This window comes from Lepisosteus oculatus, chromosome 2 (genome assembly GCF_040954835.1).
Source record: "Lepisosteus oculatus isolate fLepOcu1 chromosome 2, fLepOcu1.hap2, whole genome shotgun sequence".
Classification (NCBI taxonomy): domain Eukaryota; kingdom Metazoa; phylum Chordata; class Actinopteri; order Semionotiformes; family Lepisosteidae; genus Lepisosteus; species Lepisosteus oculatus.
Genome location: NC_090697.1, coordinates 55414012 through 55432982, shown reverse-complemented (window position 1 = coordinate 55432982; position 18971 = coordinate 55414012). Strand labels below are relative to the sequence as shown.

Genomic DNA, 18971 nt, shown 5'->3' with positions numbered 1-18971 from the left:
AATCATTTTATAACAAAAATCATCCAGTGATTTCATGTGATTGGATGTATTGTGAGAGATTCAGTTTATGTAAATCTCAAAAGTGCAGAAATAGCCAGAGAGCTCTTGCTCTCGCTGATCCACTGCATCATTACAGGGTGGCATAGTGGCACAGTGGTAGCTCTGTGTTTATTAATATTATTATTACTTCATGTCAACAGGGTTCTGGGTTTGAATGGGTTTTCTGTTTTGGTTGTTATCCCTGTGTTCATGTGGGTTCTCACCCACAGCCAAGGACATGCTTTTCAGATTGATTGGCTTCATTAAACTACCCCCCTACATGTGTACCGACTTTGTATCCAGGCTGTGGTCACACCATTACCCTGTGCCTGCCTGCTCAGGCTGTTGCCCACTGCAGCCCTTTAAGGATGGAGAGGGTCCTGTAAATGATATCGCCACAATACACTGGGTTAAAACTGCTTGAAACTGTCATAAACATTGTATCAAGCTGGACTTGGCAAAACAGTCCCACTTTGTGGTCAGTTTGTGAAATTGTGTTGTGTAATAACTGAACTGAATTAACTTCCTTAACAGTTAACTTCCTTAGTTCCTCAGAGTAATCAGTCTTATTTGTTTTTACAAGTAACAGCAAAATATAAAAATGTCCCTTTAATCTGAGTCTCTGTTAAAATAGTGGCACAAAACAATATGCCTGGGGTTTGGTTTTGCTAGTAAAAATCATACTTGTGCCAACTCTGTTATTCTAGCATAGCTAATAATTTGCATATTTACAACTTTAAACCAAATGTATTCAATAAACAATATCCACAAAAATGCAATGGCAATGAGTACTGTTGGAGGATGAAATAAAATTAATCATTATGTACAGTATAAAATGTAAGATACATTGCCACTGTTTTTTCAATAAACAAAATACTAAGTTCATCAGGATCAAACCCCAAATGAAACACAAAAGAAAATGTGTATATATCATCACAGTTTATTGATTTTAAAAAGGAAAAAAAAAATGTTTTCACCTAATTTTGTCACCTTATTTAGTATGAAAACAATGTCATTACAATGCATTTCATATTACAAACCACTAAAAAGACATTAAGTACAAAACAGTTACATTTGCGGAAAAAAGAACAGCTTGCTTTTAGAAAAAAAGCATGGCTTAAGTGAATGCGCGAACATGACCTGTCCTGGAGGACAAGTCCTGCTGATCCCCGGGGCCTTGTAAACCTTCAAGGCACTGCTGTCTGAAGGAAAGCCTGACAAGAGAGTGTGCCCAACGGCCCCAGGGCGATTGATGTCAGTGTGCTACTGTCACTTCACATCCACGACAAGACTATTCCCAGAAACACCATGGCGTTTCTTCCCAAAGGCAACTGGGAAGATGAATCCATGCTGGGATCACTGCAAAACACAAACTCCCTTGTACTGAGGTTAAAAATAAATACAAATAAATTCTTACATTAATACATAAATAACAATGCTGTCTGTTCGCGACAGCAGTCACTGAGGCTGTGTCGTTTTTTTTTTTGTATTTACTGGACTGGTTGAGGTATCACCATTTTTGTAACTTCACATTCGAAGCAGGCTGAATATGTCACCACATGGCGCTGAGAGAAAAAAATTAGGGTTCTGTCTCTTTAATATTAAAATTCCTATGAAAATGGATAGTTTTGTTCACTTTATACATAGAAATGCACTGTTATACTATGGAACAATAGGTTTATTCCATGCTGAAAAGAGAAGCAAGAAAACAACATTTCAGCCATGGAGCCAGTGAGCACACACCTTACACCTGAAGAAGACTCCATAGCCTTTTCAGCATGGAATAAACCTATTACTTATTCCTTTGCGGGCTACGCATGCTGACGCAGCTGCCCACCTTAACTGTTATACTATGCTTTATAGGCGGTAATCTTTGACCTCCCATTTAACATTGGTTTTGGACTGCCTTTTTTTTTAAATCTAGGGGAATGGACAGATAAATGTTCTAGAATGTGTTTGTTCATTTAGATTACAAATATTAACATAATGCAATCTGACCCATTTATTGCAAAATTAGTCATGTTTTGCAGTTCTTACAGCTCCTCTGGGTATGCCTAAGCACTTTAGAGCAAAAGGTCAAATTATATGCCTGAACTGGCTCTACAAAGCTGTCCGTTGTCACAGTGCATGCTCCAGCAGTTGACAGGGATATTCCAGGAATCGCTACATGAATGAAAGCAGACTCTGTGGATGAAAGTCTTGTTTGAATTGTGATTTGATCAAGTGTGGAAATGGGATCCACCACAATAATAAACCATCTGTTTTAATTGCAGTGTTTACCTGAATACCTGCAAACTGCATTATCATGATTCACACTTTAAAAATTATTTAATTATTATTTAAAGACTTATTTTATTTGCATTATGTTTTTTGTTTCACTACCTGGAAAGTACCAGTGATGGGTAATAAAGCATCCTTGTAAGGATAGAAAAAAAGATTTATCTTTATCTTGATATGAAATGCTTAATTGTAGAAGCTACATAGTTTTCTATCTAGCAGACACTTTTTTGGAGCTGTAGAAAGACAGGTAAATAAACACATCTACAGCTCTTTACACTTCCACACAGAAGGAAAAACATCAGGTGTTTATCCAACAATATCTGTAGACTACTGGGGTACATAGTATCGATCACTCCCTCTTCTTTTAATTCTGGTAATTCTGTACCATGCTTGGGGAATCAGCAGGAAGTAGATTCTAGCAAGAGATTTTGTAGCTAGGGTACTTATTGTGTATTTATTCAGGGCAATTTCTTTTTTTTCCCCTTGTACACCGTTATCAAATCAGAGTAGCAGAATAGTTTTTTTAATAACCTGCAACGAACAGTACATTTGATTAGAAGGAGATAATAATAAACTTTATTTTATATAGCGTCTTTAAAAAAAGCATTTCAAAGAGCTTTTTAGTAGGGCTAGGAGGTACTAGGAGAATGAGGGCAGCCAATTAATGCTGCACAATCCAGGACTATTTAGTACTTAAGATAAACTGTTAAACTGAACATTTAAAGTAATATTTAGTAATATTAAAACTGAACAAACAACAGGGAATCCTATCATGAATTATAAAACATGCAACATTTATTACATTAAAAAATCAATATGGTACAAACATATTTAAAATATTAAGTGACAGTGTTATTCACTGTTGGAATTTTAAAAGTGATTCGTTTTGTGTGCTATAATGGAACAATGCTGAAGTGAACAAATAAGTTAAAAGTAAAAGGAATTAAAAGTGAAGATTAAAGTTTAACGAATATATCTCAAGCATAAAACAAAGATGTTTTACCTTCTATTGAAAAGAATTCAGTTTGCACTTTCCTCTTCACTTTATTTACTGTGAGAAGAGTTTTATCCATATTGCCATTTCAAAAACTGTTTATTACTTCTATAGACTTCATCTTACATTAGTATTTCAGTGTTTTAATGTACAATGGCTGTTCCCTTTTAGAACTGTATGTTACCTGTTTTTTTAAATTAAAATATATCAGCATGTCAAGGCATTTTTTATCTAGAAATGCTAGTGAATTAAACATTTAATTTCCAGTCAATAAGGAATAAAGAGAATTCTGTAACTCCTGGATATTTTGCATCTGTGTAGTCATCAGATTGCTAGTGAAAGAGTAGAATTATATTTTTAACTTGCAAGTCCCAATGACTTGTCAAAAGCTCCAAAGTTCCTGTTTGGCAGCTGTGAGGAACTCTTCTATCTGTGGATTTTCCAAACACTACATTCTTTACCTACGTATCAAAGTCCTCTGTGATATGACTCAGAAAATATTATACTGCATGTAATGTGTAAGTGTTTCTTACATCACACACACTTGAAAAGGTTACTTAAGAGGGTTTCAGGTAATTTTTAGGCATATTTCTGACAGATGTTTTTGATTTTGATTTTTGAATGATACAGGAGAACACTGCAAATAGGCTACAAATGGATTCCTATATAAATCTCAGTGATTTAAATCTCCAACCCATCAGCAAAAAAGTGCCTGTACAAATTGATTTTGTCTTAATGGTTTGTTGCCATGATAGAACAGCAAGGGACAGTTCCAGTCAAAAACTGGAGGAGCATCTTCAAACACATCACTTAACATGTATTATAGCATAGCTGTAGGCTGTACATGGGAAACATCCCAGATTGGAGAGATCCCAATTACAATTATACAGTATATCCACTTTCATGACTCCCTCAGCTATTCATGCTATACACATTCTGCCATTTACCAAACCACTAGAAACATGCATCTCCGAATAACAGAATACCTTCATAATTCCACACAATGCTCATTGAAACAGTGTAGTAAGAACTGAAAAGATTTACAATGACCTTACAGGAAATATACACACTATAGTAAACATTTCAGTAATACCACAAGGGTAATAGCTTCATAATAATGAATAGTGTGGAAAAGTATACAGTAGTGTTACGACAGCTGTACTATGGTATTTCGGTTATTTAGAAGTTGATAATTGAGTTTCATTCGATTAAAAACCAAACAATTTTGCCATTTTCCAAACTAAAAAAAAAAGAAATTCTTGGTGTTTTGTGTTATGGGATATTACTTGGAAAAGTATAAAAACAACAACAGTGTTGACATCTGTAGATTCTCACAGGAATGACCAACTGGACTGGGCTGTACTCGAATAGGACAGGGAATAGTTCTTGTTTTTTCAACTCATATTTAAGTACAAATGTCCCAACTAAAAGGCAGCTGCCAGCAACAGGGTGTTCATTAACCTGTATTAAAGTCAAGACTCATAGTTGGTGTGTGCTGTAACCTTTTGCATTTTACATCTACAGCTAAGCAAATTACAGGTTTTCTTGCTTGACGGTGGATATTGTTTCTCTAGCTGCATGACAGAATATTACAAGGACCTAGGTGCTTACAAGAATTTACATTTCTTTGTTTCTAGGAGTACAGTATTCTATTTTGTGAAACACCCAAGGTTCCAAAGAAGTCTTGCTATAAAACTGTAAATAGTACTCAGTGGGTACTAAACATCTCTAAATAACACTGATTAAGGGAGACACTAATGTCATATATACACTACACAGTCTTCAAATAAACAGGTTCCATTTAAATTTCATGCTTGGGAAACTTCGCATTAGTCTCTACTCAGTTCTTGTCATTATTTACAGCTGTGCTACATGCAAACTGACTTTTAATCACTTCATTATAAGTGAGCATACGGCCATTGCCCTCTTTCAAAAAATGAAATGAAACTTCACAACTACAGTAGCAAAGTCAGTGTCTTTTTTTCTTAGGTACGTGGGCTTATATAACAGAGGCCCACGTATTAATGGTGGAAATGTACGTATGTTAAAATAAAACTGCAATCAAAGACATCCATTTGCATTCACAAGCAGTTTTGTTAGAGGTGCTCATAGCTTCCATCAACATCATGTTCCTACAGTCTCTGTGTGAACAAAGGTTTAGGTTATTATAGCAGGATCCTGAATCCTATCCCAAATACTGGCCCGCAGAATGAACAATTTCAGAAGGTCTCCCAAAGGGGAGCTTTAATGCACTTCTGACAGAATTCACAAGGTTTTCGGTTTTATAATGTTTTATCTTCCAAAGGCTAGTAAGACAAAAGGCTTACAATGAAGAACCTGAGAATATGGAGAACATCTGAGCTGTAAAATACCTCTGTTTTGTATCATTAATGCTTTCTTCTATAATTGTCCTTTAAGAGACAAAATCTTAACAGATAATTAGGGATGAACTGGTACCAGATACTTCTTGACCACATTTTAATAACACTGCAGCTCAGCCTGCAGGCAAAGGATAGAAACTGCAGGAGCCATTCAGTGGAGGAAATGAGGTGGGAGGGGCCTCACTCAAGTGGGGATGTGATTAAAAATACTTACTGCTGAGCTCCTAAATGGTTAAAACAGTGAAGGTTTTCACTTGGTGAGTGGGTTGAGCCATATATCCAAACATAACAGATTTAGCTGCCTAGTATAGCTGGTTAGGAATCCGAATCCCTTAATAGCAGGTCTCAATTTGTTGAGAGTTAATAATTACAATTCCTTACTCTTACACAGTGCTTTTCTGGACACTCCACTCAAAGTACAGTACTTTACAGGTAATGGGGACTCCCCTCCACTACCACCAATGTGGTGGGGAGCCTGTGGCTTGAGTTGGGTACAGTATCTTCAACCTGCTGTTTTTTTACTCAATCACATCTCTGATCACAGTAAACTCTACTTGTTGGTTCATCTGTTTTTATGATGTAGAATTCACAAGGAAAAACATCACCTTATAAGAAAATTCTTTTAGGAGTTTAGACAGCAATGAGAAGCTTTGGCTGAGGCTGAATGCCCTGGCCGTAGGATGAGGAAGTTAGAACCCCTGTGTGGAATGATGGATTCAAGGAAGAGAGTTTACTGTGGTATTTATAACTTTTCAAGACGTGATATCATGGAGGATTAGATGTTAAAAGCAGAAGTGAAGGAGATCTTGGTTGTTGTCCTGAACATGTTAAAAACTCAGTAAAAAGGTGTGGCTAAAACATTGACATCTTGATTTAAACAAAAAAAACCTGAAAGAACTCTCTTTAACAATGCACATGTTTGCCTGTTCATCAGTGAATACACTTCAGAACAGATCTTCACAGAAGGGTTCCTCACATTAGGTGAATTGCAGTAGTCCTATAAACAACATGAAATATGTAATGTGTAATAGGCAATTACACAATAGAGATTATTTGTTGCATTCTTATCAACTGATTTATTTATCAGCTCAAGACAGTATGCATATTTAACTACATTCCCTCATACTCAAATATGAGACTCCACCAAAATCAGCTCCACTGGCTACTTACAGTACTAAACTGATGTTTGTATTGTTATTGTTTTGGTCTCCACACTGTGTACTCATACACTGTAATAGTGCTGTAATAGTGTCAAAACACAGTTTAGCTGGCATCTGGTATTAGTAACTCCCTGCTTACAGCACATTTCAAAAACAAGTCATTCTGAATTACCCTAAATGGCATAGCAATGGGGTCCTTGTCACATCCCATGGTGCCTGGCCCACAGAGGATGCAGATATCAACAGACTAAGAGTAGTGAATGAACCTACATCTGCTTCAAATTCTTTGGCACTTCCAGACCAGTTTGAAGTGTCACCTGGGAAAGAAACAAGAATTAAAGCAGTCAGTGAGTGACAGCATACATTATAAATGTAAGTGTAAACATTACCAGACATTAATACAACATACAATTTACACTGAAACAGGTTAGCAATTTTAGCAAAAAAAAATCTAAATATTTTCTTTACGGTATTCAGTGTTACAGAAGATAGTTCTAGTAATAATGAATTAATGATTAACAATCCATTTTCTATCCTGTTCATCCACGTCAGGGTAGAAATGGAGCCAGAGTCGGACTCTATCTCAGCAAGCAATGGGCACAAGACGGTATATACCCTGGATGGGATGCCAGTGCATCGCAGGGCAGACAGACACACACTCACACCAGGGCTAGTTTCACTTGAATGCCAGTTAACCTACCAGTTTGAAATGTGGGAGGAGACTGGAGCACCCAGAGGAAACTCATGTGAACATGGGGAGAACATACAAACTCCATACAGATAATACCCCAGGTCCAGAACTTGAAGTCAGAAGCAATGTTAGCCACTGTTCCACCTTGCTGTTCATTAATATTTACAATGAAATTTACACATACACATACACAGTCCTCCAGGTTTACTAATGCCTCTAATAAAACACAAAAAACATTTTATAGCAGAATGCATCACAGATTGGATAATGAGTCGAACTTAAAAAAATAAAATGTTACTGTATGCTTTCATCTTAGTGCCATTGCACAGAGCAAAGTCACATGTGTCCTAATACATTGAATACCAGAAAACATGGGTTACATTGATTCACACTACTAAATATTTATTTAAACAAACTCCAACAAAAAGATAAATCTACAATAACATTTTTCTCTTTGGAAAAGCAGTGGAAGGTTCCAGAAGTGCAGAGAAGCCTTGAGAGTTCACAGGTTTCCCATTTCCCTTTGGTATTATGGAAGGTAACACATGAAAAACATTCAGCACTAGCATGCATCATGTTCAAGGCCATTGAGTTATCTAAAGCAGGGAAATTGTCATTTAGCTCTACAATGGCTATAAAAATCCACAAAAGTGTAATCTACCACTTTCCACTGTAGCATCCATTATTGAGAATTTCAATAGTGATAAACATGTAAGGAAGAGCACACAAGTGTACCCCATGGACTATAAGCTTTTTTGGTGGGTTTTGAGGAAGAATCCTATACTGAAAGTGAACCACAAAAATAACTGACTCGACCTTCCAAATTGCCATCTGAATGTCAGATAGAACCATGTCTGAAGGTTACATGAAACAAAAAAGGAACTTTTTAGATGTGCTCAACTATTTTGTTAGATGCAAAAAAGGTAAGGCTCATGTGGTGACACACTTATGCCCTCTGTGCAGGGTCTATTATATTTAATGATTTTTTTGCATCTATGGTTCCTAGAGCCCTTTTTAAGACAGGGGGAATGACAACAGCTTGGTGAAAAATAGAGATTCCAGCATGATAATGATCCAAAGCATACATCCAAATCAACAATTGAAAGATTTACTGAACACACAATAAAAACTGGATATCTCAATCTCCAAACCTCAATCCCGTTGAACATCTGTGGTTTAAACTCACAATGTCAGTTCACAAATGGAAATCAAGGGGTCTGGAAGACCTAAGCAGAATGGTCTAAGATTCCCCAATCATTAGTGCCAAAATCTCACTCCATGTTACAGGAGGCGTCCAACACAGAAAAATATTTACAAAAGGCTAACTACATGGCTGTGCATAAATGAGACTCTCATGTTTTCTGGATTTGAACACATTTCTGGCAAATGTTTGGTCTGTGCAAAGCTATTATTACATTTTTAGAATGTTTAAAGCAAGACACATTATCTGCTCAGTAAAGCATTCCAATGTATAATGTCTACTTTTAATCAGGATATGGATAAATCTAGAGGGCAGTTGTATATATGTACTAACTTGCCTATATACAGGGTAAGAAAATAATAGGAAACCATACAGTGTTACACACTGTAACCAGTATAACGTAACAATTCACTGGTCATGAAGCAGAGAGGCTAATCAATAAAACATTCCAAAACCTTTGTAAACTATATCCAATTAACTGAATCTACTCGGTTAATGACCAGGGATCATTTAGAAAACTTAAACTATCTACCAATGACACCGCAATGGTTCATTTTTCATGTGATATCACATACTGTAGCTTATCAGTGGTTAGTCCACTGTGAGCACCAAAGAGAATAAATGAGCCATGGATGCTAATATACTGTACACACAACGTTTACAAAAAAAACACAAATTGGGGGGGGGGGGAATTAAAAGTAAAGAATAAATGATGATTTTGACATTTGACAAAGTGAGTCATTTTCCTCCAAAAGATCTGAACAGCACGGATTCAAATCCTAACCCAAGCTTTACCCATAATTCCCCTGCTTCCTGGTGGACACACCTGCACATTTCTGTTGAGGCTCACTGCTGGCATGAACACGCCATCCAGGTTTTCAAAAGCTACCGGCCCGTGCTGCTCCTTGTTTATGAAGAACGTCAAGGTGTGCTTGTTCAGGTCCAGCAGGATGCCCACTGAGGATCCTTTCGCAATGCCTCCTTCTGCCCTGGAGAATGGAAATCAGAATCACATGAAGCTTGGTATTTCCGTGATATTGTTCAAAGATTATCAGTTACCACACAAGCCTTGCTGTAAGGGTTCATCAACACTGAGGATACTGTAACTGCTTAAAAAGAGTTGAGTCTTAGGCTTTGTGTGTATAAAGCAATTAGAATTCTGCTTCTTTATGTAGACTTTTTTTATTAGAAAATTCATAAGCCATTTGATGTTACTTTAGTGAATGAATCCTAAACATGGGGTGGCACTGTGGGGCAATGGTTAGCAGAACCAGGGCCCTGGGTTCAATTCCAGACTAGGTGTGGTACTGTATGTTCTCCCCATGTTCATGTGGATCTCCTCCAGGTGCTGTAGTTTCCTCCCCCTGTCCAAAGACATACTGGTAGGTTATTGGGATTCTGGGAGAACTATGTGCTTGTCTGTGTTTGCCCTGCGATGGACTGGTGTCCCATCTAGGGTGTACCCTGCCTTCCACTCATTGCTTGCTTGGATGAAGTGGTTAGAAAATGGACAACATACACAACTCTATATGAAAATCAGAACACAAAAAATGTGTATTTCTATGTTTATTACCTGCAATTTCTACACCCGACACTTTAATGAGTGAAATGAAAAAATCATTGCAGATAAAAATCCAAAATGATACTCACAGTGAATGCAAATATTAAAACTTAAACACAGAAACACTAAATGCAGCAATGATAAGTAATTGAATGAAATGAAGCAAAATTAATAATAAAGTATTTAATTTTAAAATCAATAAATTTGGTGCACAGGCTAGAGTTCATTCTCACACTTTTATATGAGCTGAAATATAAAATTGTACAACAAAAATAACTTTAGATCATTCCGTTTTTTTCCAAATGATATTCAAAAATCTAACTAAATTTATTTTATTGTCTATGCAGTGCAAAAAATATCACTGCTTATTTCCTGTTTTACTGACTGCAATATTACCACCTTGTGGCCTTATTTTATCAGATCTCAGAAGTTAAGTATGGTGGGGGGCAGGTGCGTACTAGTATGGGAGACCTCTGAGAAGAAGTAGCCTGCTATTTAAGTGGTGCTGGTGGACCAGTAGGTGGCACTCTTCCCTCTTACTCAGAATTTCAAATGCCCTAGTAAGGACACAGGGAACACAGACACTGCTTACACAGTCCAGCCACCTTTAATTAAAGTGAAGTCAGTTATTCACTGGGACTGTTGTGCGCTGTACTTCAGCGGTGAAGTGGTTCCTCTTACTACAGTACAACTCAGCTCCTTCGGCATGAAACGTACCATGTAAATTCAATGCATTATTCTTTGCTACTCTTTGGTTGTTTGACCAAATCACTATAAAAACACCTAATCAAATTAACACTGTTTTACATGGATAATACACCAATAATATATTGATGAGATTGATATCACAATTAGACCAAAATTAATTAAATGTAAAGCTGTTCTTAGGGTTCACTGCTTGTGTAAAAAACACCAATAACATGTTAATTAATAGCACCTTGAATAAATAACAGGAGCATGTAAGTATTTTTAATAAAGTAAGAGATTGCTAACATTAGTTGACTGAAATAATTAACTGAAATAAGTATTTGTTTTTAATTTTATTTCCAACTAGGCTGCCTCTTAGATGTCTTTATTCTCATACAGTATGTCTGTAGTCTCATATTTTAAAATTACAAAGTTCAGTTGTAAGCTGGCTGTTGACTGACTTTACCTAGGCAGTGGAAAAAAAACAACAACAGAACAATTCCATATACACTAACAGCAATAATAACATTTTGGGTAGAGGTTGGGGGTAATACATTTTTACAGGCAAACACGACATACCTCAGGCCTACAGTACCTGTTTGTATGGGAGTTGTTGTGCATGAACCAGCTGCGGTTGTTGTCCACATACATGGCCCAGGCTTTGTCATCCTTCCCCAGCATCATGTCCTTCATTGTGTTGATCCTGGCTATCCCGAAGGCAGGGTCTGGGTGGTTGTCATAGCGATCCACTATGAGCTCCCAGTAGTGCACTCCTTTAGAGAAGGCCGCAGTACCCAGGACCACCCTGTCATCGTAGCTACTGCAGGTCACGGTCTGGTTCTCATTGGACAAAACAATGTCTCGATGAGCCGAGCTGGGATCAAAGCTAAACCACGCCACTGAAAGAGAGACACAGGAGATAGCTGGCAGACTGTGTATAGTATCAAAAAGAATACAGGTTACGTTTGACATTATTAGGCCTTTGGGAGAGTGTGTATTTGAATGTGGAGCAGTGAATCTACATGGATAAAGAAAAACATTTTCATGGAAAACTTAAGATGAATCAATGTGGTGTTCTTTGAAATTAGAATAGTCTCTTTACCATATGATAAAGTCATGATGTCTAAATCTAATTAACTTTCTTGTCTCTAGAGCAAGAACGCATAAATGCTAAATCTCTCCGAGAAAGCTTTCTCACCATCAGACGTCTTCAGAATGACTGTTTTGCTGTAGGGTCCGACGCCTGAGGAGTTATAAGCCTTGACTCGTGCGTTGTAAGAGCTGTTGAAGTGAAGGCCATCCACTGTGCAGACAGTCTCCTTCCCCACATACACTTCCTGGGTTAAACAGGCAGGAGAGAGCAGCTTCTCAAACATGACTGCTAAATTTCAGTGAGAAAAACTACACCGAGAGTCTTCAAACAATAAATGTTTGTTACCTACAGTACTATAAACTATAATAGTTTATAAGCCATAAACTATTCCTTTGGACTAACAATTATTACCAGAAAATTCAAATGGGTAATATACAGTTATGTGCTAGGTGACACAGGGGATCTGTTTGTATTTGTAGGGGTTTGGGACCAGAAAGTCGTGACCTCAAGTGAAGTGGTGTATAAAAGGGAATTCTTGCCCATAAGAGAGCAATGGAGGTTTAGGAAGCATACTGTAGGAGCATAACCTTTACCCCTGAATCTTAAAGCAGGTTGGCTTTTCCCATAAAAATAATTGAAAGAGCCAGGATAGTGACCTTTAGTTAGACTAAGTGTTTCACTTGTAGTTAATCATAACAACAACGACCATAGTACAACCACATTTCTGGACATGTACTGTATACATAAACCATTTTTATTTTTATCTTGATTAATCAATCATTTAACATTGTGTTAAACATTAAGGGACATTTTGAACAAACTTAACTTAAAAAATACACAAGATACAAGACAAAAATAACTTACTCAAGTACAGAGAATTTTTACGCTACATTTGTACATTTTTACAATAACGTGGACCCCATGTATCAAAATGTTTAAATTTCATATCAAAGTATACCAACATTTGACATGAAATCAGTGGGCAGCCTTGGGATAGTTTCTACATCTGTCATGAGTTTTTATCATGTCCTGGAAACTGTAAGCATGGCTAGGCAATTGTACTACATTTTAAACAAGAATAAACTATTTGCAGATTAATCATAATTCATCTTTCATGATGGATGAGACAAAGCAAAAGCTGGAAAACATGAGGAGAAGGATTAGCAGAGAATTGCTCCTTTAACAGAATAAGAACAGACTACATTCAGTCAATCTCAGCTCTGAAGAACTCTACTCTGCATTTTTATGTAAGGGACAATATGTACAGTTTTTTGCAAATAGTTATGTGGTTAATGATATACAGTACCTCTCTTTATTCAATTATACACACAAACCCCTGTTTTGAAATAATACAGTGGTGCATAAAAATAATTAGATTGTGTTTTCTTACAGTATACTGTACAGTATGTGGTTAGAGTGATACTAAAGTTAACAACAGAAAGTTGTAGCAAAAATAAACTTGCTCTTTCTGAAAAAAATAAAATGTTTCACTTTATTATATAATTTCAAAAAACATTGACAACATATGCATGAGAAATTACACAAAATAATGTTATACTTCTGCTAACAATCTGTATAAAAGGAAACCACTAGATGTTAAATGATTGGGATGACAAATGTTCATTTTGACCACCTACAGTAGGTAAAATTATTACCTAATTACTTTAGCAATTGGTAGCACAAATGGGAAGAAAAACGTTTCTATCCATGGTTCCTGCTGAGAGCTAGCTCAATTACATCAACCAATTAAGTCCAAAAATTAATAGGACACTATTAAAACAAGTAAACAATTAAAAATTTAAAAACTATTAAACTAAACAACTTCAGATTACAAAAATATGTACGAAGATAACAATTTATTATTTGAACAATATCTTGGTTTAGACTTTGATTAACTCCGAAATTTTAACCACACAATAATAAGAAAATTATAATCTCAGTACTTGCTGACGAGGTTTTACTGAGCAGAACAAAGAAGAGTTTGAAGACCAGAAATTTTTTGACCAGTGGGTTTATAATTTTGTCTCATTTAGTGGGGTAACATTTAGGGGGAAGTACTTTGAATCTGTCAGTTTAGATACTTTTAATTTACTTTCAAGCAGTAAAATAAGATGTTCAGGTGGGTTGCTGCATCAGCATGCATGGGCTGCAAAAGAACGAGTAATAGGTTTATTCCATGCTGTAAAGAGAAGAAAGAAAACATAATTTTTTGGCTGTGGGATAATCACCTTTTTATTTTCAACTCCATGGATTTTCCTTCACACCTCAGAAAAACTGGCACGCTAAAGCTTCCATTTCAGATTTATACCACCAAAATGTATTTGAGTAACTCAAAAACAGGGCCTATATACAGTAGAAGGCTTACAAGGAAATGACCTCTCATTGCTTCTTCCAAAAGCATGTTAAAGAGGCTCTTACCCGGTATTGACCACCACTGCCATCGTCCAGCTCCAGCACATAGCCCTCAATAGGGCAGTGAGTGAAGCTCAAGATCCTCCAGGCCAAGGTGGCACTGTTGTTGCGGGTGCAGCACTTCTCCAGCTGCAGCTCTGGCGCAGGGGGCACCGTGAACGAGTCTGCTGAAAATCACAAACACCCACAGTGAATCATCATCTTCATGTGCTGCTCCTTCATATTCATATCTAACACATACAAACAGATCATGTAATTTCAGAATGAAATACCTGCTCATTTTCACAAAATTAACTAGATTGTTTTTGGACATCTTCCATCATACACTAATTCTACGGGTAACATTACTGTTAGAGAGGGAAAAACAAACTGTTTTGCAGCCTTCTCACGACACGTAATTGAGACAAGGTTTGTGGACGATGCCTCATCACTGACATGTTCAAAGTCCTTCTTCGATGTTCTGGAATTTTCCCATTAATCACCAGTTTGAATATGGTTTAATCTCTTTTTAATGATCCCTGTTTTAAGCCCCAAATCCATTTTAAATAACCATAAGCTGAAACTTTAATTTCCACATAACAGATGGTTCTGAATCGTAATTTCAAACAGGGAGTAACATACGTTTGCCTTGGCTTGTGTAACGTTATCAGATAATGTATCCTCTGTGTGTACACAAAGCAAGATAGGTACTGGCTAGATTCAAATCACTTTGATAAGTAAAGAAAAAATCCGAAATAATTCACTAAATAATCATACATATACTTTATATACATTATTTACAAAAAAAAATTCAATTACAATAAAAATATCAATTTATAGCAATAAAACAACTTTTGATTAACAATTATATCCTCTTCCACAAACATCAGGGGATCTGGACAGTGTGGAACCTGTGGTCTACACAAAAACTTGTGTGATTCTACTGCAGGAGAGTTCACCTGAGGAGTAAACATTGCCTGGAAAATAGGCAATGATCTCTTGATCCGCATATTACATGTTTTACATGTCTGTCTTGATTTCAGCAGTTTTGACATTGAAAACTTGAAGTCAGCTCATCATCTTCGCCAATTAAACTCTCCCACTATTGAGGTGATTTAGTGTTTATTCATCCATCCATTTTCTAACCCCCACCTCCAATTCAGGCTCTCGAGGGAGCTAGAGTCTATCCCGCAAGCAATGGCGCAAGGCAGGGTACACCTTCGACAGGATGCCATCGTTGGGTAGACTGACACAAACACTGACATGCACACACTCACCCCAGGGGCAATATTCCCAGATGTCAATTAACTTGTCAGTATCTTTTTGGACTGTGGGAGTAAACAAACCAGAGGAAACACTCAAATGCACTGCCGAATTTAGTGCTTTAGACGCCAAAAATATTCATCAATGTCCAATATCAATATTCTTTTTTCTTCTGAAGCTCATTTAATACTAAAGAAATCTACCTGTGGGAGTGTTTATATAGATCACTCAATCTGCAGCTAACACTGGATGAACCATAATGGCAATATACCATTAGGAAACAAAATGAACGATGCAACATTATTTTAACATTTACTTTTTAATGTAATATTTTGTACTGGAGCTATATGATATTTTTAGCTTATGTGTTCTTTCTAGAATTCATATGTTTAGGATAGCTTATGACATTAGGACACATCAAATTCACACATCCTACCATCCAGTACTAAATATAGTGCTTAGTAAATCACTAGTTACTTGTAAGATTAGATCCTTTATTACCTGTATCATAGTAGCCTATTGGATGTTGTAACAGAGCCTGTGATAATGAGTTAATGTGAGTCATTTATAAATTTCTTCCTTAAACTGAAAAGTATATTTAGAGTTAATCATTTCCAAACAATTCAATATTTTTTTAATATTAAAAGTTAATTTAAAAGAAGACCTTTCTGTAATATGCTCATGACATCCTATGGTGCTTAAATAAAAGTTCTGTACAACTGATGTGCACATCTCTAATTTTTATAAGGTGTCTTTAATATTGAGACAGTTCCCACGACTTACACTTAAAGTTACATTATATTACTTCAAAAGTTATTTATTCTCCAAAAAATCTTTGTCGACAAGTGAAAGCATGATGTTACATCATTAAAAGGTTTCTTTGATATACAGTATGTAAAGTAGTGAGAAATTTCGCCAGCTAATGGAAAGAAATAAACTGATTTGTGATTGTTATGGCCTTGGGGGAACAATCACATTTTTTGCCAGACAATATGGACAATATGTTTTGAAGCTTTGAGCTTTTCACTGGCAAATATTCTTGAAATTTCTTATTGACAGCTATGAACAATAAAAAGACAAAAGACCACCGAATGGGTTTCCAACATCCATATTTAAATTTACTATAATACAAAAATAAATTTGCCCCATGAAGAGTACGTCAGTCATAGACTTGTTCTCTTTATTCAATAAATTATAATGAGAACCAATTAGGAATGCTTGGCAAGCTCTACAAAGCATTGTTAGGGCTTTCAGCAAAAGCTTTCAGCAGAGCCAATATGTCTATCACAATCACCCAGTGCAGTACTGGCACAGGAGTGTGACATCTGTTCCATGCAAGCTGAGAAGCATTAGTCCTTAAAAGAATTTTCAATTTCATACTTCAAGTCAATGTAAAGGATATACTTGCTTAATATGCATGACTCGTCATGAGAAAGTTAAACCACACTGCATAAAAAGTTTGAACCTAGAAGTTACATTGGTCAAAGTTTGCAAAAATAATATCCCATCTGCAACTGCTCTGAATCATACTACATGATTGTATTATAAGGATGGTAAGAAAATGAATGGGGGTGCCTCAGCAGACAGGCGGCCTCGGTGTGATTGAATTTCCTATATTGACCAACTCCACTCGGTCTTCCTACGTTAACACTTGTGATTCAGATGCACCAGGTCTGTGTCAGTCCTGGTGCAGTAGTCTTTGTGTGGAGACTCAAATCAGTTCCTATCTAGGTATGCAAAGTAGGGACAACAGGCTATAATCATATACTGCTAGGAAATACAACCAGATAAGGGCGCATAAGTACATGGAATAGCTTTAGCATTGTATTGAAAGAATTGAGAATAAACTAGGGTGGGCTATCAGCTCAAACTGTGCTGTAGCACAGAATTTTTGAAATGAACAAAGAAGGCAGCCAAATAAGAATGCACCTGATCACCGTGGGATCAGTCCGTGAAATTATTCTAGCCCTGGGCTACAGAAAAGTTGCTTTTAGTAAGTCAATTCTGAAACATGTCAGCAGTGTAAAAGATGCCACCTTGAATTCCTGGATAAGTGGTAACTTCTGATGAAATATGGATCTCACTATAACACAATGTCACCATGTTCAAAGTAGAACCTCACTGAGAGTCCTCAGCTGAAAATGGCAATAGCTCAGTCCAGTACCATGAAAGTAATTTGCTTGATTTCACTCAACATGAAGAGAGAGGTAATGCAAATAACCATAGTAACAGCAACACATATTATTTTACTAAGTCAGAAAATAATTATTTATTTTTGTGTTTGAGAACCCCCAATTATTGTAGATAAGTTATATCCCCACTTGTCTACCCTGTGGCCAAACTCAAAATGATAAGCGTTCATAGACTGTTTTTAAGTCCAAAGTTCAGCAATGCTAACTTCTGTAAGAGCTGCCCCCAGCAATGCCAGGCAAAGCTCCCTGAACAGAGTAAAAAGCTGCCAAGTCAGACCACAAACCAACACACTCCAGCTCTGTCTTCTGAGGGGGAAAAGGAGGTTTGGCCAATGGAACTTTGAATATAGAATGTTTTTATTCACATTATAATTCTTCAAAGTTGAACTATTATTCCAAGTTTGAAGTTTAGATCCCAAAAGTAAATGCACATTTACTTGCATCTGAGATTATGAATGTAATGTAATTACATGAGACTGAAAAAACGAGGCAGACCATAACACTTCATAGTAATTTATAGTATTTTAACTCTGAAGTTATTGACTCTTCTCCTTGTAATCTCTGAGTGATTGATCAGCCATTTGTATCATACTGTAGCAGATAATTTCAAAAACATGTTTTATTGTGTTTGTTGTTTGTTATGCATGTTTTTATTGTCAATAAATTGCATCATAATTATATTGTATACTGTATCCTTACAATCTGTGTATGAGACAGTAAAGTATTATGTTTGATTGATTCCTAAAACTCAGTTACAGTTAATTACAACCCTCGCATCACTAGATCACTGTGTGCCAAAGGGACAAAAGTGTGTTTGGTGTGATCTTTGCACCTGTATTCAAGGTCCTTCTGAAGTGGACAATCCAGAAGAAGTGGCCAGTAAGCACACACAATATGGACTATCCATCAGGACACTACACCTGCTTGTTGTGTCTGCAGAGGATATCTAAAACCTGGGGGTTCAAGTAATGAGCCCCTCACCCTGTTCACCAGACCTGGTTCCTTGTGTATTTTTTCCTGTTTTATGAAATCAAGAGT

The 18971-nt window shown here is 36.6% G+C and overlaps 1 protein-coding gene across 3 annotated transcripts in view; it reads right to left on the bottom strand.

The window, feature by feature from the left end:
* Positions 1–963: 963 nt before the first annotated feature.
* Positions 964–18971, bottom strand: part of LOC102693267 (E3 ubiquitin-protein ligase TRIM9) — a 54863-nt gene continuing 36855 nt past the window's right edge. Inside the window, exons 6-11 of one of the 3 annotated variants that reach the window (XR_011181715.1) lie at positions 14506–14666; positions 12193–12331; positions 11590–11893; positions 9573–9735; positions 7027–7171; positions 964–5454 (exon numbers count right to left, since the gene is read on the bottom strand). Coding sequence is in view for 2 of the 3 variants with exons in the window: in XM_015345013.2 (XP_015200499.2) it covers positions 7121–7171; positions 9573–9735; positions 11590–11893; positions 12193–12331; positions 14506–14666 (818 nt within the window). In the remaining variant the exon portion in view is untranslated. Of the gene's footprint in view, positions 7172–9572; positions 9736–11589; positions 11894–12192; positions 12332–14505; positions 14667–18971 lie in introns of all 3 variants that reach the window. The other 2 variants (XM_015345013.2, XM_015345020.2) reach the window with 2 other exon arrangements.